The sequence below is a fragment of the Gavia stellata genome, chromosome 10, assembly GCF_030936135.1.
Source record: "Gavia stellata isolate bGavSte3 chromosome 10, bGavSte3.hap2, whole genome shotgun sequence".
In the NCBI taxonomy this organism is placed as follows: domain Eukaryota; kingdom Metazoa; phylum Chordata; class Aves; order Gaviiformes; family Gaviidae; genus Gavia; species Gavia stellata.
The window spans coordinates 8,043,331-8,066,137 of record NC_082603.1 but is presented as its reverse complement, the minus strand read 5'-3'; the positions used below and the strand labels follow the sequence as shown (position 1 = coordinate 8,066,137).

At 39.0% G+C, this 22,807-nt stretch overlaps 1 protein-coding gene across 4 annotated transcripts in view; it reads right to left on the bottom strand.

Annotated features, from left to right (window-relative positions):
• The window catches only part of DNM3 (dynamin 3), a 179,940-nt gene that overhangs the window by 48,398 nt on the left and 108,735 nt on the right, over positions 1-22,807 (bottom strand). For 3 of the 4 annotated variants that reach the window (XM_059821696.1, XM_059821693.1, XM_059821695.1), the window contains 2 exons: positions 20,490-20,599; positions 8,841-8,952 (listed from right to left, as the gene is read on the bottom strand). In XM_059821696.1, the coding sequence (XP_059677679.1) occupies positions 8,841-8,952; positions 20,490-20,599 (222 nt within the window). Of the gene's footprint in view, positions 1-4,948; positions 4,961-8,840; positions 8,953-20,489; positions 20,600-22,807 lie in introns of all 4 variants that reach the window. The other variant, XM_059821694.1, reaches the window with a different exon arrangement.

The window sequence follows — 22,807 nt, the reverse complement described above, 5'->3', positions numbered from 1 at the left end:
GAACAGGGCTGACACTCACGCTCCATGATCTGAAACGTCACAACCAGAGAGTTTTCACCTTTCTGTAGAGCTTCAGTGAAACCCTTCATCAGAATGCAAGTGGTGCAAAAATTAGCTGCGCCATAAAGAACGAAGAATTTAAAAATATTTTCAATATGCAGATTCCTTGCCAAAAGCAGAGTAAAGAGCCCACCATGAATACATTACAGAAATGTTTGCTCATTGCTAAATTTCCTGGAGTTTGCTTAATGTCAGCAGCCCTATTTAACAGCACAAATGTAAAACCCTGTGACAGCTATTGAACCCCCGACCCCTGATAGGCCGTTACCAGCTTCGCCGGGACTGGTTTAGAAATCATTCAGTCCGTTAGCCTGCATCTTGTTACAGTCCGTGCAACTGATGCAATACTATGAACCTCTTTTTCCCTGTACATTTTTAACTCTCTCGTGCCAGCAATTATTTTACTCTTATAAGAATATAAACCAGGGCTGCTCTGTTTCTTGGGGAACATTCAAGGAACAAGGTTGCATCTAGATTTTGTTTGAACTAGTAAATATTTAGATAGTTTTAGATAGTTTTTACCTGAAACATGTTTTCACAGCCTTGAAACAGTGAGGCGGCAAGAAAGGGACTGAAAAACAGGCTGCCATTCCCTTTCCTCCCTGTATTTTGGACTGCTTTTGACCCACAGCTTGTGTGCGCATGCACACTCACTCGCTTGGTCTGCTCCTTTACACCGTGACTTCATTGTAAAATTCAATTCATCTGTTCGAGGCAATGACTGAAACACTGTCTATAAAATTATGGCATTTTTCCACTTAAAAAAAATAATAAATGTTAACAGTTCTTCATTTAAAAGTTATTTTTAAACCTAGTTGGCCTGAAGCCAATTTTAGTCATAACTGAAGTGGATTCTTCTTTTCCTAGAATTCAATGCCTTCCTTTTCTTAAAAATATTAGTTTAAAAAAAAAAAAAGTAAAACCAGTAAATGCACAGTTTACACTTCTGCCTACGCCATTTTACCCTCTGACGTATCAGCACAGTTTGCTTTTCAACTTACTACTATGCAACAAACCCAAACAAGTCTTTACTTTTTCTAGTTTAGGAACTTAACTCGAACACGGACTTCAGCAATCCCAGAGCAGAACCACCTACTTTCAGTTTGAATCTGGCTGGAGCACTCCTAGAGCATCACCACAGTCAGTAACTGGCTGAGTCGGAGTTTATGTCTGGGAGGTAACTGAAGACCCTTCAGAAACAGCCAAATTTGAAAAAGAAAGCATCAGAGCCTTTTTACAATGCAAAGATACATATGCCTTCTGGCACTATGTCTGCATTTACATTTCAATAGGCAAGCATGAAATAGATGAACTGAGAGAGCTGTTGTCATACAGGTAGGTAGAATGAGTATCCTGACTTCACTAAGTTCCCATTTTCCAGGACTGTCTCAAGAGACAGTAGGACATCTGGTCTTCTTAATGAAGCAGCTGATCTGGAATGTGGGTTTAGTAAAACTAACTCCCCTAAAAAAAAAAAAAAAAAACCACCAAAACCCAAACAAAAAGGAAATACTTGAATCTAAGCAATTAATATGTCACTAAGAAGTATTTTAAAGGATAATATGCAAACTGACCTGGCAGGGAGAGTATTTTCCTTCTCCTTTCAAAGGGAATTCTGTTTTTTCCCAAAAGAAAATTCAAATTAAATTACACTAACTGACTTTACATTCAGTGAACGTTCACATGCGCAGTATTATCTGCACTGTGACAACTTCACTAACTGAGATGTGAATACAGGATTTATATACTTCAGTTCTACATGTTTTGGTAAAGGGTGTCAGCAAGCATAGTAATGCAAAATAATGAGAAAATAAATTGTCGCTTTATCTACAAAAAGTAATTCAATCAGATTTTCATTTTCCAAGTTGAATTTTCTCAAGTCTGAGCTCAGCGTTAAAGTGTTTGATCTTTCAAATTAGGCAGAAATGATTGGCTAACTCGGGGCTTAACAATGACAAAGGAAAGGTGAATTTTTTATATTAAAAAGTGTCACTATGGTTTTTGGGGGTCTTTTTGTTGTTGTTTTACTGCTTGAGCGCCTAGGGATTTGGAATAAAAATTTCCTAAGGACACAGCTTCTATCTAAGCTTTTAACATAACAATGTTAGAAGCGTACTGAAGATGGACTTCATCAGAATGTTACAGGTTTTGCTGTTGTTTTCAAACAGCAGGCTCTGGAGGGCTGTTTTGGGGGGATTTTTTTTTGTTTTTTAAATGAGGGTGATGAAGATGCACAGGGGAGGAAGCAAATTCACAATGGTGGATTAAGGCACTCAGAAGCATTCAGCTCCTCTGTCTCCAGTACCTAGACCAAAGCTACAATACTCTGCGCAACTCTGCGCAATGCTCCACTCCTCCTTTGCGCAAGACTGCGGAGTGGAGTTCAGTTTTCATATTAGTAAGATGCAGCTTGCCAACATGTGCTTGCTGAATGAGGTAGGTCTCCATTACCTCACTCTACACGATCCTTTTACAGATTTTATCCAACAAAGCTTTTGAAGATATATTTATCTTTAACCATGTGAGAAATCTCACTTACGTTAATGATTGTGCAACAATAAAAAGCAAAAATAAAAATTATTAGTAGTCCACCGACGATTCTAAACCTTCCTCCCTTCCCTCCCCCCCCTTTTTTGTTAGGAAATCATTACTCCAATTTTACTTTTGTAAATCTAAGACTGCAAAGGTAAAGGCAGAGGTATAAAAGCAGCCACAATATGAATGGGTGGGTGGGTACGGGATCTTTACATATGACATGATCCACAGTACGAATGCCACACCGGGCACAAGTAGGAGGGTTACAGCTCTGCTAGCTCCCCAGTAAAACTGTACCAGGACAGGAAAGAAGGATTATGCAGCTTTATGCTGCAAAGCTGCATAAGAAGCTTTGAGAAACCATCATCATCCTCAATCTGCTGTTCCTTTCCTCCCCCCAACCCCTTCTCAAAGACTCTCTTGTCACCTCTGAGGTTTATCCATTTCATTTTCCATGCCACTAGGTGCAGAAATCTCAAGATGTTTGTGGTGTTTGAGCCCCTGCAGGCAGCTGCAGGTTAATTCTGTCTGTCTAATTGGGACAATGTAACCTCCAGAATCCAGCATGAATGACCTGTGTGAAAGAGAAGGGGAAGGGGGGGATGGAGACAGGTGAGGGTACAAGAATCCTTACAAGGAACTGAGTCCAAGAGAAAGATCAGGGTGGTTTTCTGGAGATTACTTCTGGAGTTACCTTCTGGTTGACAGCCCAGGCCAGAGGGAGAACATTTCTGAACCTACAGCAAGAATTGCCCTTTGCTCAGAGTCAAAGGAGAGCTAACAGCTCCACCAATCCTCACATCTCACAGGTTTCTCCTATACTTGCTTACGGGTATCCTGGCTTCAGCTAGCAACTAACTCTATGTCAGATGTTACTGGTCCTGACCTCCCTGGGGTGCCCCATAGTTCAGGTCTCTGGAGAACAGAGCTGGTCCATGCAACTCCTGACCTCCAGACTCTGTTTCTGACAGCCCCAAGCACTCTTCGGTGCCCCATCTATCCCCATTTCCCTACAGTCTAACCTCTCTTCTCTGGAGATCAGATCAGCATCCACTGCAGCAGCAAAGCCTTAAGTCAGCATATCGTAAAGAAACATTATAAACATTACCTTGACATTTTAGTGTATACAGTTAACATTTACATTTCACACCACCTCCTACGTAAAGTCCCTCTCTCCATGCCATCCATACACCGCTTCTCTTAACCCCTCCCCACCCAGCACTAAGAGCCCCTTTTCTCAGGCAGACCAACAAAACAGAATATTTTTGGTGCTTCTGAGCCCAGCTACTACGGAGACAGAAGTGGTCAAAAACTGGTTAAAAATACAAAAATTAAAAGCAGGCAACATTCCCAAACATTCAGAACATTTACACCCCACCCGGGTCTTTCCCAAATACCCCAGAAATGTGTCAAGCTCACAATGAGATGCTACAGGCAATATTTCAGGGTCTACTTTCAACATTTGCTATGAAGCATCTTCTGATGCTCCAGGTAACATCTTCCTAAGGGTTAATATACCAAAACAGGAAGGGGGCGGGGGGAGGAAGCACAAAAGCTGTATAACTTCTTTCCGTGGTATGACAAATTCTCTCTGCATCATATTCCAAAGTGTGAGATGTGCAATTTCCATTTTTAAGCTCAGTAAAAATGGCATAAAAATGTACTAACCCTGGGAACTGCTTGATTATTAGTTTATCAGATCAACATCAGCAAAACTGTCTTTTTATGTGCTGCTTACTTTCAAAAAAACCCTACCATGCATATTTCAGTTCTCCCTCTCCACACCCCACACCCTTCTGCTGCTGTCCAGCTGGAACACATCAAGGGTCTAGAAGCCAAGTCAAATGTTGACCCCACCCTCCTCCATCCATTTTAAGGCACCTTCAAAGCCAGTACACTGATCTAGTTCAGCTTAGCCAACAACGCCAGCAAATCTGTTATTTAAGACTTTAGTGCTGGGTTTTTATAACTGCCCATTAATACAAGCTTTGATGTATGGTCAAAAAATCCAGCTGTAATGAGTTTCATCAGACTGTAGTAACCTTTCCTCAGAAGGTCTTTATTACTATACCTTCATAATCTTTGGTCCCAATACTCTTTTATAGTATCATTCTTACTGAACCGCCTTAAAAAACAACACTCAGCAACACTTAACACATCTCCTTCCCTAAAATTAATACAAAGAGCCATTAATATTTTTCTAGAAGACACTTTTGCCCCCACATTTTTAATGGGAGTTTGCTCTTAAGAGAATGCAGGCAATAGTTGTGTGAACCAAAAGAGAAACCAATTTTCCTGACAAAACCCTTGAGACAGGATACAAAAGGATTTTGTAAAAGGACAAACAACTTACTCTGTTGTTCCCCTTTGCGGGATGCAGCAAGGAGGAAAGAGGGGAAAAAAAAGAAATATTAGATACATTTATTTTACATGCATTCAGTCTAACTTGTACAGTTCTGGAAACAGCTCAAACCAAATGAGGAACTGACTCAAAGAACATTCACTGAACCTTTTAGTTAGCTTCCAGGGGAGCATAGGACATTCGCAAAGGATTCAAAATGTTCAGTGAAGTTGTAAATTCACGCTGTTTCTCAAAATTTCCTCTCTACACAAACATTCTGATTCCATTTTTCCTTCCTTCAGTGTAAATCAGGAGCAGCTCCTGGGAAGTCGGTGGACACTAACACAAGGGAGAAGAAAATGAGACCTGAAATGATCTAGGGATGGGACAGAAGCCAGAGGGATTTTCGTGCGTTGGTAATACTGAACTTCCAGTATGCAGAGCAACCCACTAAACATGTCTGCTTACCCTTGCATGACAGCCACTCCCTACGACATGCCAATGAATGGAAAGTTTCATGATCCAATGCTTTTTAAAAAGCAAATCTTGAACTTTCAGATCAGTAATAAAAATAAGGAGGAGATGGCATTAGGGGAGACAGGAAAAGGAATGGACGGTGCTAGCAAGGTAAAGTGTGCAGAGCAAGTTACGACAAACATCTGTGCTATTATTTTGTTTTAATTGAGAGTTTTGCCATGAGCTGGCATGAACAGTGTATATTATACAGTGGGAAGTCAGCCAGAATAAACACCAGCCTACAGTTGAGAAATACAGTCTGGAAAGGTTAGTCACAAACTTGTAGTCATTTTTTAAAAAAGGAGGTTTTTGGATGCGTCAGTCCAGAAGCCCAGCAGTAAAGTCAGCTGGTAAATGGATATCCTCTTTCAAAGTGAATTGGCCACAGTGTGATTTATATCAAGCAAGCTGACTTGCATATGGGTTGGAAAAATAAAAACACTGATTCATTGCTATCCGTGTGGCTGTCAAAGCCCATGTCCTGACAAAAGCAAATCTCCTGGGGGAAGGAGATGACTTGGCAAACTGCAAAAGAATTCGGGGGCTCACAGAGCAACATTGAGGGGTGATTAAAGACAGTTAACAAGAGAGCGAATATATGAATGTGAGTGTGCATCCCCATGTGCAGAGAGCCAGGGAAGGCAGGCAAAATGAAGCAAGGAAATGGAGGAATGAAGTGGTATCTGGCCTTTAATTTTTAAATATATTAATGAGATTTGTTTAGGCAAAAAGAAAAATTAAAAATCAACAACCTTGGATTTAGCTTGCAGGATTAAATTAGTAATAGAGGCTTCATATCAGTGGCAGTAAGTACTGAGCCCCATTACTACTGTAATCACACACTTTTAAGCAGCACTACTAAAAAACCAATAGAAGAATTAATATTCTTAGTTGAGAGATTTGCCCTTGGTGAGAATTCAGAACAAATCTCTTCAATTCAGTGACAAATTCCTACTTTTCCTGCCACTGCAGAAGGAACCCAACTAGGGGCAATTGCGTTGGGTTTTACACCCGCATCCTTGTATGCGAGCAGCAGAACTGTTAATGAAAGCACACAGCTTGGCTTTCAAATTCCAGGCTGCGCACACTGCTCTGGCAGTTACAGAAAGCAGGCCAGCTTCACCACTGCAATACTCCAGGTTTACAGCACTATTAATCTATTTTTCATTTCTAAGCAGCAGTTTTTCTACTTCTGGTGCCAAAGCCTTGGATACTCAAAGTTACCAGCTGGGACTCGCACATGAAAAAGAGCAAGAAGGTCAGTCTGTGAAGGGGCTAGGGTACCTCTTTGCCTTTTTAACTCCTGGATCGCAAAGCTGTGGGGAAGCGCTGAAGTAAACGCAAGTTGCTGCCATTTCCTGGCAGTCTCTCTTACATAAAAACATGGTCTCTAAATCTTTGAAGGAGAATAAAAGACTGGGGGGTGTCTCTAAACCTATCTTATATTGTCAGAGGAAGGTGCGAAACTGAGGAGTATGCACAGGATTTTAATGAAATGCTGCTTATTTTTATTTAAGTTCCACTGGAGCTTCTAAGGTACCCTGGGCCTTGGAGCTTTTGCTTTGCAAAATTCAAAACTTTAACAGCAGACTTGCAGTCCACATTTGGACCTCTAGTCCTGTAGGAACAAAGTGCTTTGCAAGACTAGAGTAGCATCAAGCATCTTTCCTGAACAGCTTGATAGACTACTGGGTGAGTTTCAAACTACAGGAGTTTGCAACAGTAATATTCACGCTTTTTGTAATGTTAAGATAATTCCAGCTCAAAGGAGAACTGAATTTTGACTCCCTTCTACTTCTCTCTTTCAAGGAAGTCTCTCATTTTGTATCTAAGACTCCTTTGACAGACCAACTTTAAACATAAACAAGAATTCTTTATAAACATATTTTGAATACAAAATATTTTTAGGGGGAAGGGAGAGATGGGAAGACAGAAGAGAAGTTTAAAAATCCAACTAGTCTTGTCTTGTTTAAAGATAAAGTAACAGGTATATGAATATGATAAACATGTCACAGAATACAAGATTAAACCAGAGGCAGCAACAGCCTTTTCTGACATCATTATTAAAATCTGAGCAAGAAAAAAACCCCAAAGAGCATTTTATTCCTAGTAATTAATTAGGTAACCTCTCGTAACTAATCCTTGTAAAATGACTTCTGATGGTCTCAGGTAGGAACTGATTTTTTGGAACAGGCAACATACTGAAGAGTCCCAAAATTTTTTATTTTTATTTTTTAAAAAGGTAAAGTCTCAGATACCTGGTAGGTCTCCTGCTAAATTTGTATTTGAACTATTCTTAAAAAATCATCATCATTATCACTGTTTATTCCTATAATAATTGGAGAATCCAGCAGTTCAAGGATTCTCTGATGTAACTCTTGATGACAGCCTTGAAACTTTGTATGAAGAGAGGAAGCTGAGGGTTGTTTGCATAAATAGCAGCCGGAGGAGATGCAGGGAAGCCATGGAGGTATCACAAGTATAAGGGAAATATGAGGAAGAGAAAGATGAAAAGATAGAAGACAGCACAAGACCCTGGACTCAAGGGACCTGGCCTTCCCATGGAAAACAAGCAGGAAGAAGAACAAATTCCATCAAAATCAAACCATCATTTCTCAGAACAGATCTTCCGCTGAAGGAATCTAGCGGACCAGCAGACTTACTAAAGAAAGGTGAACCATGCATTAGAGAAACTTTCCAAAGCTCAAATGACAGGTATTTTTGCTAGTTAGCCTTCTCTCTGAATATATCTCCTCAAACCTTCATTTGATGTTAAATATCTATAACTACGTCCAAAAAACATGAAATGGTAGTTGGGCATATTCCATTTCCCAGCTTTGTGTCTTTTCTGTTAAATTAATAGAGGCTTTTTTACTGTATCCTGTTCAATTTGCTCCACATAATGATTAGTTGAGTAAAACTGCCTTTGGAAAGGTTTAGCATGTGTTTCATACACAAAAAACATGCAGTGAATAAGTAAAATAAATATACATGATTGCCTGGAATGGTTCTGTCAGTTCTGTAATACAGAGCTTGAGGGAATAAACTCTTCAAAGCACATCTTTAACTTAGAAGACATTAATAGAAACAACGAAGCTCAGGAAACCCCAAATTGCTCAATGCTTTTACTACACAGATCCAATGAATAACACTTTGGAAGGTTTAGGTTGTGTTGGATTTTTTTTTTTTTTTAATATTGAGGTTTGACGCACAAATTGATCTTAAAATATTTCCTTATGAATATTTCAAAATTACCACAGAAGAGTACAATGAAAAGGCTACCATTTCTTCAGGTATCTGCAGACATAGTGTTTTTCCAGATGATACAATTGTTTTTTCTGACTCAAACATAGCAGCTACTGGAAAAATAGTGAGCTGTTTAACTTACGGAGGATTTATCAGGATAGACACCAGCTCGTAGCAGAGATGCCTTCCAGCTATCCACCTCCTCTTGGGAGTCACAGGCTAGCTCAAGGAAACGGTAATCCTTGTAAACATTCCTAGAACAAAGAGCACCACATTGTAAAACTAGCATTTTACTACTCTGTATCATGCACACAGCATTTTAAATTAAAAATCCTTTGGGATCAGAAATTACTTGGTAATTGTTTTGGACAACAGAGTTTATGGAACAGGTGCTTGATTAATAATTACATGGAGTACTTAAAAATATCTTAGAATGCTACAGCACAGCTCTGGAAATAATAATCATCTGAAAGCACCGTGAAACTACTTAAAATCGATTTTCCAGCTTTTGCCAAAATGGAGCACTTTTAGGAAAAAAAGGCTGTTGTGATGAAAAGGACAAATACACAAGATGCCAACAAAACTGCATGTCTTGTGACCAATTGCTGCTGTAACCATTAAATATCAAAATAATTAACAATGCAACTTTTTCCCATGTTAAGTCCTTTCAGGGCATTAGATACCCTTTCTAGCTTTTAGACATCATTAGTAAAAGAGGAAAGAAAACAATGATAATCAGATACTTTAGACAAACAAAACAAACCTCTGATGTTTGCCGTCACAGTAAGAAAATTGGGACATGTTTAAATAACACCTCTTGCAGGTAATTCATATAATTAGATAAATATAGGGAATCACTTAATGGAAGAAAAGAGAAAGGAGGAAAAGTGGTACTTGTAAATTCTCCAATAAACAGAACAGATTTTCCCCTTACGGTTTAGCCATTAGTTTCCGAATTCAAATTCTATATACAGACCAGATCGCTGTAAATTTGTCAGCCAACAGTCTTTTTAGGAAAGGCCACAAGCTTAGCTGACAAAGGTTAGGAAACCACATTTTGCGAGATCTGAACAGTTGCACAAGAATGAATCTTCCATCGCAACCAGACTGTTTTCTTTCCGTAGCAAGCTATGGAGAAGCGGGAGTGGGGGTGGGGAGGGGGGTTGATGGAGATTACTTCCCTTTCAAAGACAGCAATGACAAGGGGTCCTTTGGTTTCATTATGCAACTACAGAGGTCATTTCGGCCACATATTTTGATGGGGAAAAAAAATCTGAATACACTATAGAACCAGGAAATGCAGTTGTTATTATCAGTGCCTAGACAAATTTCTTTAGCGTTCAGGGACTGGTGGGATTTCACCGTCACACTGACGGATTACAACCAACTTGATGTAATTCCCACTCACAGAAGTGCTTCTCCCTTACCAACCATGTCACCAGGCAGCTCCTAGCCTTGCTTTTTAGGGGTAGTCTCAGGAAACAGATAAAAAACAGGTAGAAAAATTGTAACTGAGCAGTAAGTGTCCATGCCTGAGCACGAAGCAGCCTTGACACCTAATCATTAAATTATCAGCCGTGAAACCACGGTATGGCAACCTGAATATACCCACCTCTGAATAGGGGGAAACCAGGTATTTTTAGCAGGCTTATAGATTGCATTCAAAACTGCAAAGAATAAAGGACATACTCAGATTTCCTTACGTCGGTGACATAATTCTCACCAATTTCAATGGCTACAACTGAGCAGCCAGGCAGGCGTGCTCAGCACCAGGCTTGCACTACCTCCTTGAGCGTCCGGATCGGAGATGCCACGAGAGTGTGCTTCAGTGCCGCTCAGGGCAGCACACCTGCATTTCCTTCCCAGAAAAATCAGTCCGCAAGGGACAAAGAGACACTAAAAGGCCGAAGAGACATTACAGGGTCAGATCCCGTAGTTTAGGCAAAGCCAATGACAGTATGAAGTACTGAAAGCGCTATGGATTATTTTATTCATTAGAAATGTAAAATTAAACCTTTTCTTCCCTAACTCCAAATGTACTAATCCTTCCTTAGGGCAAATAATAGCCTGGATGACCTCCTCAGATGCCGCTACCTTGAACTGATGACAAAACACTTGAATTTTATTCAATTTGCAATATTATGGAGCTCCAAGTCAGCATTCACAGAACAAAACAAAAAACTCAATAAAAATAAAAAGAGAAGCAAAATGAAATCACCAGAGAAAAAATGCTTTAATTTATTGTTAGGAGAAACTTTTACTGAGATAAGATTTTTGGCTAAGTTAACTAAGCAGCTATAACTTTGAAGAAATAGGAAGCTGAAATGGTAAAAGGGTACTCTCAGAAAAAATGACTAAAAATAACAGCAGAGCAAATAAAGGCTGTAAAACACTGTGATAGGGAAGTTCCAAAAATACTTATCTACAAGAGCAAAACAACATGACACCAGCTTGTGAAAACATTTTTTCAGGACTGTCATGTTATATATTAAACTTTTTGGCATTTTGTGACTTGCTACACCAAGCATAGCTGTAGGAGAAGGGATTTTAGCCAACCACTTTGAGCAGATGGGAGCTAGCAGTCCTGCATTCCGGTCTCCGTTTCAAGACTTTTCCTAGGTCTAGGGACACTTTATGGCCACGTGACTGATGTCTCCAGCTCTCTGAGGCCCCTCTCCCCGTAGTATCTGAGAGCTCCACCATTCTAGCGTAGCTAATCTTACCCCACCACCACCACCACAAAGAAACACAGGTTTCAGCTTCACAGCATAAATGAGGAACCGAAGGACACACACCCTGAGCCAGAACTCATAGGAAGCTTACAGTAGGGTAAGTAAATGGATGCTTGCCTCCCAAATCAGCTTTCTTGCTACTAGACTTCCTTTGCCTTTCTTTCTTCCAGAAAGGCTGACATGCACAGGAACTTTTCAAAGGAAAACAAGCCACAGTAACTTCTGAAAAGAGTGTGTCCTTTCCCTGTTACTAGTAGAATCTTACAAAAACACATTAATATGTTTTACTCATTAGGACTGGTGTCTCATGGAAAGCTCTAAAAATGTTCCTGAAAACAATTCAGGTTTTCTGTTTTGTTCTCTCTTCCACTTTTTAAAATTGCTGAAGATATCAGCACAGAAACAGTTACTACTCAGTCCTCACCTACTCACTCCATATGGAATACAGTGAGGTCATGTTCTCATTGTCATCTCTATAGCAGCTAAATGGGATGTTATACATCAAAGAGAATGATATAATACAGGATACCAAGAAGCAAAAAAGATGAACTCTCAATAGGACAAATCTTGTTGACATTCAGGCATCTTTAAATCTAAGGGACAGCAAAAACAAAACAGATACAATAAATGGGAACATGCCTAGAAATACAATTTGTGTGCAAAATTTCCCTTGAATATTTAACGTTTTTTAAATGTGAACACACAAATAGGGATGCTGTGTGCAAACACCACATTGACCTATGCTGGTTCCTCCTGTAGAGTCTCACCATTGTAATTTAATATCCTGCACAGTACATGAAAACATAGCAGCGTTACTGGAAATTAACACTACTTTTTTTCCAGAGTGAAAAATACAGAAGATTACCATTTGTTATCTGCAGGTTTTATTATGCTTTAAATAAATAAATAAACCAACCTCAAGAACTGCATTCCAGAAAAACCACAACATGATTGGTTATAGAGATGACCAGACAATTGGACTAAAAGTATCATTTCCAATTCCGGAATGGTTCCACACTCAGGACATCTTTTCTACACCAGGCCCATTACTTGAAAGTCCAGCAGACATCCAGATGTAACTTTGCTTACCCAACAACTTCTTAACTTTATTATTATCTTTGTTTCCAGCATACTGGATTCCTTTACCCCATATATGTCAGGGCCCAAAGTGAACTTTCTAATGAAGAAATTACCTTTATATTATCCATAGGTGTTTCTTTAACCCGTCCCATCACAGAAGAATCCTAACATGAAGATGCAGGAATAAAGTAAGGTATTTGAAAGCATACAAGAGGAAACAGAGAAGTGCCAAATAAATCTGAAGACTGAACCTGGCTGCGAGTTACCGAGATTCCTGTCCCACTACTCCTGAAGCCTGGGCTGTCAACATTGCATAGGGAAGGTTTGATTACCTATAAAACAGCAGAACTATACAATCCAGGACTGACAGCTGAATAACACACAACTGAAAATCACAAAGAAAGAACTTTCTAGTTGCTTGTTACAGCAGAGGCAATACCAGCAGGTTTCCCTGTACAGTGGCTGCACATAAAAAGTGCTTGCCATCTGAGAAAACTCAACTGTTGGACCTCAAGATGCATAGTATCTCTTGCAATTTCTTAATACTAAGATAAGGTTAAATACTTATCTCCAACAAAACTGGAAAGATTTTAAGGGCAACCACTGTAGACACATTACAAACTCAGTTAATAGACGTGCATATATATTAATGCATATCCATCTATTAACCATAAGCATATACAGCTTTTAGATTGAGTTGGATATGGAACATTTCAGTAGACAAAGATGTACTGTATGTGCATGTGATTTCTTTCATATATAGTGAGAAAATACAAACGAAGATTAAATGAAGATGCATTTATTCTTGCCAATATGGGAGGAGACAGAACAGCAATTACAGAGCAAGAATATTAGCAAAATTTTTAGAATTGTGCCTATAAGCCACTTTAGCCCTGCTAAGAACAAAAAACCATATTTAACTTAAGCAGTTGCACTGAAAAGAGTGAAGCGACTCACAGACTGAAAGACAGAGGAATATCTTCTTTTACAGAAATTTCAAACAACTGTGCTTATCATCTCAAATGTTTGGGGGTTTTTGTAAACTATTGGTCTTTTTATTAGGCTGCAAGCAGAATTAAAATGAACATTAAAAGTCCAGAACCAAATGCAAATTGGCCCAATTTTATTCCATGGAAAACACAAAAGATTCAATTCTTAGATATTTCTTACTTGATTGAAAATTAAATCATACAGAATATGGGTTTCATAAATAGTCACCTACAATGAAAAAGGGAGAAAATAACAGAAACCAGGTACTGCAAATACACATGCACAATCGGCAAAGATAATCTTGGATGAAACTCCACTGTATGTTCTCCACTTATTCAACCTGCAACTCCACTGTATAAACACTGCTTATTCAACCTTAGGCTTAGTCTACCATATTAGACACCTGTAATTCCACAATGGCTAGTTTGAATATATGAACTATTTTTCAGGTAAGAAAGCTCTACTACAGGCTCTGCAAATCATATATTTTAAAGAAACAAAAATGACCATCTGCTCTGAGTTAACAGCAATGATTAACATTTTCTATCAAGGCATGCCATTTCAGATCAGTCCAATGTGAATGCTAATTAAAATTAATTACACATGTCTCTAAAGACTGTTTTCTTCGCATCCAGAAAAGCCAAAGAGACAATCTCTGTGACAAAGTAATGAAATAATAGCACGTAAGGATTTTACCACCTAATTCATGGAAGCGGTCTCCTGGAAGCATAGGGATCTTTTCAAGTTCACATGCACAAATACACACACACAAACACACAATTTTAAGCTGAAAATGAACAGAAGATGTGCTGCTCAGTACATAGCCAAGCCTCGAAAATGAAGTATCTAAAGTTCTATATGTAATCCAGAACAGAAACGCAGCCAAAACTAACATCACATAGGCCAAAATCGGCAGTAGTAACAGTAACTGGCACTGAAATATTCCGTAACTCCCTGCTGAAGAAGGTTTGATCCTTTTCGTGGTGAGGGATGGAACCCTGTTTTGGAACCTGCCTTGGGGCCACACAGACACAAAAGCTGCTCACAGCGGTCAGAGCCCATCATGCACGGAGGGAGCATGTCTCCAGCTCCAGTCCTGTGCTTCTCTGGATGGGGCAGGGGGACCAGACGTTGCTGGGTCACAGTGAGCAAGCAAGGTTAAGCTCCTGCAGGCTGAGTCAAGTTTACCAGCCATGACCTAGCCCATGCTTACAATACCCGTGTCTCTGGCAGGTGTCACTAACGTTTTAGATCCCATACAATCACTTTGGGAATTTTCTTGAAGTACAGTGTAATTATCGTATTTAAGGTATGGGTTTGGCACTGCTGCTTCCTTTCCCCGAGAATCCCTTTTTGCTCTGTAATACCAGTTTTAAACCTCAATACCTGCACCACCCATCCACCATACTATGTTTTATTTATCATACAAAGAATTCTTGTCAATAATGACAAAAAGGAAATATTCCCAAAAAACAATCCCTTTTCTTTCTTTTCTTTTCTTTTTGTTTTTTTTTTTAAATGGAATGGACTTGGGCGATAAAGGGTAGTTATTCCTTGGGTTTGTATATTTTTCCTATTCTTAAATATTGTACTCACCAGCGTCTTAGAAGTTTGTTTACAAACATTAGCAGCTTTTTTCTAGATTAAATTTGTAGTGTTTTTTAATTAAATAGATTCTCATTCTTCCATTTGTAACAGAGAGTGCTCTGAATAGCTTACAGTCCAGCTCTTCCTGGGGTTTAGCTTTCTGAGTAATTCAAAAACAGTAACTAAACATACATCTCATCTTAGGCTTTTTCCTTTAGCCTGGCTTCCATCCAACACCTCCTCTGACCCGGTCTCCTTTCACTAGTTCCCTTTATTTTGGCTCTTGCCCAATTTCCCTTATATATGGATAGCAGTTAACCAGTTGCTGTCCATAAGAACCAATTCAGTGCTTAAAGCTCTAGTGCATTTGGAGTCCCAGAGAAGACTTGTGCTCCATCCCCTTCTAGAGCAACATTCAGCCAACAACATACACTCAAAATAAACAGTCATACCTTTCACTTAGTAGACATAGAGTACTTTCCTGGGTCCTACTAGACAACACAGTTTCTTGTGCAATATGATTCCTGACAGTCAGAGTGTACTCAGGATTCAGTAGCTAAAGTTTATCATCTGGCAGTTCTATTTCCAGTCCTATTGTGTGCCCTCAAAACTTCCTTTTGATCGCTCTCCTCTTGACATTCATCTGTTTCTCAGATTAAGGATCTGTTTCTACAGCGAGCCTGCCCCAGACAGTCAGCTCTCATGCAGGGATGGTAGGTTCTGTCACACTGCTTCATAATTATTGAGGTCCATTTAGCTCTCAGGAACTTATTCTTGTGAAGGGAACAGGAACAGTTCTGTGCTTTGAATTTGCTCCTCACATTCCTCTATCACACAGAACCATAGAGGTGAGGAAAGCAACACCGTTACTTGGTTTCATCTGGATCCTGGTTGGGCAGGAAAGTAAAAGGCAGGAAGACTTGGTGGGATCTTCCTCTGCAAGGAGGGAGAATTTCACACACTGGTTCTGCTTCTTTGGCTCCAAGGAAAGGAATGAGTCTGAAGAGGAACAGAGCTTCCTGCATAAGAAAGACTACTGATAAGGGACTCTCCACCAGGTAACTCTTTCTCATTGTACAGTTGCTGCTCCCAGTATAAGTAGGAAAGGCCTGAAAATTCACCAACTCACAAACACTTCAGCCTCCTACCGTTTTACAACACAAAAAATCTTTACCTAGTAGAATCTCTTCTCCCACAAAAGAGAAAGAATTCATCTCTCCAGACTTGGAGAAGAGGTGGAAAGGAAGCTTCTTCTCTGCTTGTAGCAAAATAAGAGAGTTTTTACTAATCGTTCCTCCTTTACTTAAAAGGGAAGTAGTATTTAGATGGAGTTGTAATACAGTAAGACAAGTTATTGACCAATAAATCAGGAAAAAAGTGCAACTGCTCTACTGCAAAGGCAAAGGACTACTTTAGAAGGACACAGAATCTAGTAAAATGTGGATCCTGTAGTCAACTGGGCAAGATCATGAGAAATAATGACTGTTTGCCCTTCTTAATTAGGGAGAGATGGGACCATTGCATAGATCCTAAAGGGAGGCACATTTAAGACTACAGTTCTTGTCCCAGACTACTGTACTTAGCTAAAAGAAAAAGCACCAATCAGCAAATAATTTTTACAGGAAATACGTGGGGAATAGGCAAAGTGTTTGGAATGAAATCCTAAAAAGAAAGTAAACTTTCTGGGATGGGCAGAATTTGTTTTGTTTGTTCTTGAACTCTGCACAAGAGTCTTACACATTCATCAATGAGGACATCACAGGTTAATCTACTGTACGTAAGCACAGGCGCTGACAGAATCCTCTCTCCTCCGTTCCTAGCTCTGCATAAGAAAGTCAATCAGCGGCTACATCTACACAACTTCACATTATGTTCTACAACAGTACTGTAAACATTAGTTTTATATTTGATCTCTTTTCCAGTCTAAAATACTTGCCAGCAGTTTACTGTGGAGGAGAAAAGGATAGTTAACACAAAATAGCACTCACTTTCTTGACAGCTTTAGGTTTAGACACATACTGCTTGACCCTACAGCTCAACTTCAGTTGCTTAAAGGCAGACTCAGGTAGATGGACACAGCCAAAAATTATCCAGGAGTCAAAGAGCACTCACTCTAATAGACTTTGTTTTAATATCTAGTACTGCTAAGGTAAATAAGCTAGAGGAGTCCATCTCCAAAGGTCTTCCATGGTGTCTATAAATTAAGCAGATGGGCCCACTCAAAAACTTTAAATAAGTTACTTAGTTTGCTGAAAAACAAAACTCACCACCTTCCCATTCTTTAAGCAATACTATATCCATTTCACACCAAGAGTTTTCCTTCTTTTTTCCTTTTTTCCCTTTTTTTTAATTTTAATTAGAAAGTAACAGTAAAAGAATTTAATTATTTCACAATGCAGCCTTTTCATAAACATACAATTATGTGCATTTCATGAGAATTTATCTTCACTGTGAAATCAATCGTCACAGTCTCCATTTACTATACATTACCAAGTCACATTTGATTCCTGTCAGAGAACTGTTGACTTCTGCAGTAAATCAAAATGACAGATACTGTTAGTTTCCTTCTGCATCTATCCCCAAGCCTCAGCTAACTCAAGATGGTTTTTCCTTCTATGCAGTGAAATGAGCATTTTCCTGGTAACTATATTTCAGAACTGGAAAGGTTTTCATAAATGGAAAAAATGCGGTGCATAATCCAGGAAACTATTGAAATGTACAGTATCAGAAACATATGGCTGTAGCAAATACCTATGCAGTGAGGGGCTGGGAATGAAAAAGAGAACAAGCTTATTAAAATTCTTCTCCTAAAGGGATTTTGCTGGAAAATTAAAATACTTCAATTGAACATTAACAAAGTTTGCATAGTCAATGAACAAAAATGCTGCAGATTATAAAAAAAAAAGATACAGAATAATCTCCATGCTATCATGGAAGCTGGAACAGATGATTTTGCCTTTGTTCTTTAATGATCTACATCTTAAATAGCAAAATGGTTTCATAACCAGAACCCTCAGTGGGCAAACTCAGAAAGAGAAACCTGATTTCTTTCTCAATTGCTAAGGTTTTTTTAATTAAAAAACCCAACCACCAACCACCCCCCAAAAAACCCCGAACAACTAGAAACTAAGTTAATTTTTACATTAATTTTGAAAAGCAATGACACACACACACACACACACAACCCCCCCACTCAGAAACCAGAAATCAACAGATTAGCATAAAGTAAAACGACGAGACTCAGTACTTCCACAGATCTTTGCCGATTCCCTATTTCAGTTTCCCTAAGAATCAGGGACAGGGAACAGAGTCCCCAGTTGAGGGCCAGATCACTTCACTCAAGCCCCAATATCCCTTCTTCTGCTAACACAATGTATGAATTTAGGAGACAGTGGAAAGTGATAGTAAACTTGTTTTGACCAATTTGTGCCAGCAGGCAGATTTTTAGAAATATCAAAAATCAGCTGGTTTATAGTAACACAGGAACTGCCATTGAAATTAGAATTCAATAAATATTTCTTCAAGAAGAACTTCTGCCTCCTTTTAAGCTGGAAGACTGTCTCCATAAACAGCCTCTCCCAAGGCAAAGTTATTTTGTCGTCTTATCCCTGTGCTGTCACATCTTAACATGCCCATACAGATATAAGGATGTTTTTAGAGCAGCTTGCAGATGCTGGAGGGCCTACTCACAGCCCAAATGGGCAGGGTTATTACAGACATGGCAAACATTTTAGATATCTGATTTTGAAATCCTTGCTGTCCAGTGTGTATGAAGATCCAGTGAAAATGTGAATGTGCAGCTATGTAACACCCAAATAAATCCCACACTTGCCAATGAAATGCATGCTTCTCTTGGTTTTTCACAGCAGTTCAGAGATTAGCATTTAAGATGATGAAAATATTCAAAGCCATTAGCTAAAACAAAGGAGAAACAATGAGCTAAAATTAACAGATTTCTCATGGAAGGAACTTAGTATGTACAGCTGATACCAAGCCACCAGGACAAAGTTATGTTTCTTAACTGATGTACATGCAATGGTGGGACGATTCACACATATCTATAGCAGAATAATCAGAATTACATTGATGTCCAGCATCCGAAGATCATTTATGTTTTAAAAACATGAAAAGTTTTTCAAAGCTTTTTTTTGTGCTCCAGAAATGCAAGTGGTCAAGTGTCTGAAATCTTACTCTCAGCAAGTATGTGTGCGATATACTTTCAAAGGGCATCTCCTGGCAGACAATGTCCACATGTAGGCTAGCTGAGATGTCAGCAGATGTAGGCAAAGCCTTCATGGAGTAGTTCAGAGCGAGACTCACATTGCGTCCTCATGTTTCCGGGGCCAGCAGAAACTTGACAGCCCAGAAATCCTGTGCTTTGCTTTTGCTTTGCAGGAGGGAGGGACATTCCTTACTTCTGAAAGGGCTATTTCTGGCCAGTTCAGGAGCAACAACAGCTGGCTTTGTGGGGAGCCACATCCAGCCCTCATCATCTTGAACAACATCTGACTGTATTGCCAAGCTTTGGCGATGAGAGGAAGGAGCGGATGTGAAGGGACTTAGCAGAAGAGAAGAGGAAAACAAGGGCATCTATCCATGCTGCCACTATTATTAATTGTATTTATTTTCCTGAAAAAGAACTTACAGAAATTGCACCTTATCTGCTAAAATGCAATTCCACTGGGACAGTTGCAAATGCAATTCTCATCTTCAGTAAAAAAAAAAAAAAAAAAATAAAATTTACAGGTCACTGGTATGTCTTTAAGTGTTGTCAAGTTTCCTTGACTTATTTGTGCACAGTAATCTGAATTGGCTTTGCATCAGGAGTAGGCTTCCATAGAGTACCCACACCCCTTAAATCAGAGGATGGAGTCTGAAAGGAAATGTATGAGGCAAACACGACAAAGCAAAGATTCAACTTAATTAGGGAGGCAGAGGAATCTCATTTGTTCTCCATTCAGCAGTATTTAAACCCAAACAAACAAAAGAATGACTCCCAAGATTACAGACAGGCAAGATTTTCCACTGGAGAAAGTGAAAAGCAATGACGCTTTTGTGATTTACACCAGTTGAATCTGGTCACAAGGTACAGAAGTCATGAATGTTTTGGTAAGCCTAGGTGATTGCCAAATAAAACAAAAATAGGATCAGGAGATGATTATTCACCCGTACAGAAGAACTAGATGACTAATGATGGAGCTGTTTCACCCCATGAGTAGCTAGGAGGACACTAACCTTTCATCCCATGGTTATGCAACAGCAAAGAAGCAGATAAATCAAGAGTATCAAGATCTTTGTTTCACTCAGCATAGTGGAAATACCAGAACTGCACTCCTGGTTATTAAAATGCTCAGCTAGATACAGTTTTATAGAAGTATCTGCAGAATAGCACATTTTCTTACCTCTGCTCTGTGTTAAACAATGCAAAGATATGTTTGCTAGACATGAAGCTCTTTTCAACATCTCGCACTTTCAAGTTGTCCAAAGGAAGCATATACTTCTTCTCTTTCTCCTAGGAGAAAAAACAGATTAAAACAAGACTATGTGAGAAGAGTCAAAGAAGTCTGATCTCAGCAAGCTCTGTTTAGTTGGCAATGCCTTCAGTACTTTTGTTATTGTGAGGAAATATCCAAAATTGAAATGTCTGCTTATCTTTCATAGATGTACCTGCAACAGAAACAAAACCTCAATTCCAGTTCAGTTTTTCACTGACCCTTTTAAAACAATTCCTAATTAAAAAAATTCCATCTCAAACACATAAGCATCTACATTTATTATTCTTCATTCCTCTAAATTCTAAAAAGAAAAGGGTCAGACTTAACTAAAATGAAAGTGTCCAAGCAATACAGAACACTTCTGCCATGTCTGCGTAGCAACTGGAGTAACCTGTGACATAAAATTCATCTCTATCTAGAATTACTATTATTAATTATTTAGGGGTGACATTTGATGATCGCAGGGATAAATTTTCATTCCTCCAGTGGAAACTACAAAAATCATACAAACCATTCAAAATCATACCGTTGCTGAGGTTTTATATATACCATATACAAACAATACCAGACTCTAATCTAACCAGCTTGTTTCTCCAAACAGCAGGAATGTTCTATTCATTCTTGCTGTAGCCAACTCCTTTTGCATTGTCATCACAACTCTCATTTACAGCACATTCTCCTTTATAGCAGAATCACTATAATGTCACCTTTTCTAGGTTTCTTGGTTCCTGTCACTCCAAATTAAGGACTAGTAACACTCTCAAGCTACTTTATGATGTCAGAACAAAAAAGCCCTAAGATTATTAGCTGTTCCCATTGTGTTAAACCTCCTTCAAGTCCTCATACTGATGGATAAACCAGGGCAAACCTCTCCATTTTGCTTTGCAAATACACCTGATGCTAAGCAGAAGCGATCCAAAGACAAGAGGGGCAACACTTGCATCCTCATACCCCCATTCTGGTTTTGCATGTCACAATAAAATTGCTGACAAGGGTACTAACAGACTTTAACAGCTTTCAAAGGCCATTAAGGTATTGTTAAGGCTGGTACCATTACCGTGGCAGCAATGGAGTGGGAAAGAGGATTTATGCCCTGGAATTTGTGCAGTGGATACCAAATGAGGTTCTTGTGAATTTGGCTACCCAGTGACTCTACGGAAGTTCAATATATCACCAAAGTTGGAAAGCTTAGAATCCCTTCTCAGTCCCGTATCTGCTAACATGAAGCAAGACTGACTAGTCTCTGTCTAGCCATCATCAGAACTAGCTGTAAAGTCTAGCACCTATTGCAGTTACTAGAGAATTGTGAACTGGGACATCACTTACGGTGATTGGCTCAAGTAAGAAATATGCATGTGATAATAGTTTATTGTATGCCATAAAACAGGGCAAAAGGGACAAACCAAACTAGGATTCATTTTTCTCAATACCTATTTCCCAGAAGAAATACACAAAAGTAAATTCCACTGCACAGAACTGGAAGAAGTCCTAGCTAGACTGAGATGTGTGTACTGTGAAGGCAGATGCAGTTCAACTTGGCTAAGCTTCAGCAGATTGCAAAACTAAACTGGATGAGAACGTACCTAAGAGTGAAACTATAAAAATACAGTGATGTGTCCAACAATGGCTCACTTTCCTAGACAGCTTCATAACAGGCCTCAGTAGAGGAAAAAGCATATTTCCAAGGCCCTTCTGGAAAAGTACGGTTTCTGCTGTCTTGTTTTGTTGAATAGAAAAGTTATCAAATCCAGTGTGGGAGTATTACATAAAAAGTATCTGATGGATTTTCAAACTGCCTCTAGCTTAGCCATTCTAGAAATTATTACCCAAAAAGATCATACATATGTATATTCTTCACTCCCTCATCTAACAACAGTTCCGATGAAGGAGTCTAGTTCAGTGCCCGTCTGTAGCTAATTTATCACAGTTCATATCTATATTCTGCTTCCAGGGAATATATACTCTCTGAACATTTGGGGCTCTCCCTGAAGGCAGAGTATACGGTCATCCATTCAGTAAGTATTACCACTGAGATAAATAAAACTAAGCAAAGTAAATTCATAATTTACCAATAAAAAAGTAAAATAATAATAGTAAATGAAACTAAATAAAGACCTTATAGATCAGGTATTTACATATAAAAATTAGAAGTACTGTCCTCTCATACTGATTTTTATTGATATGATCTATTTTGATATTATAAATTTATGTCCTAAATAGTTCTG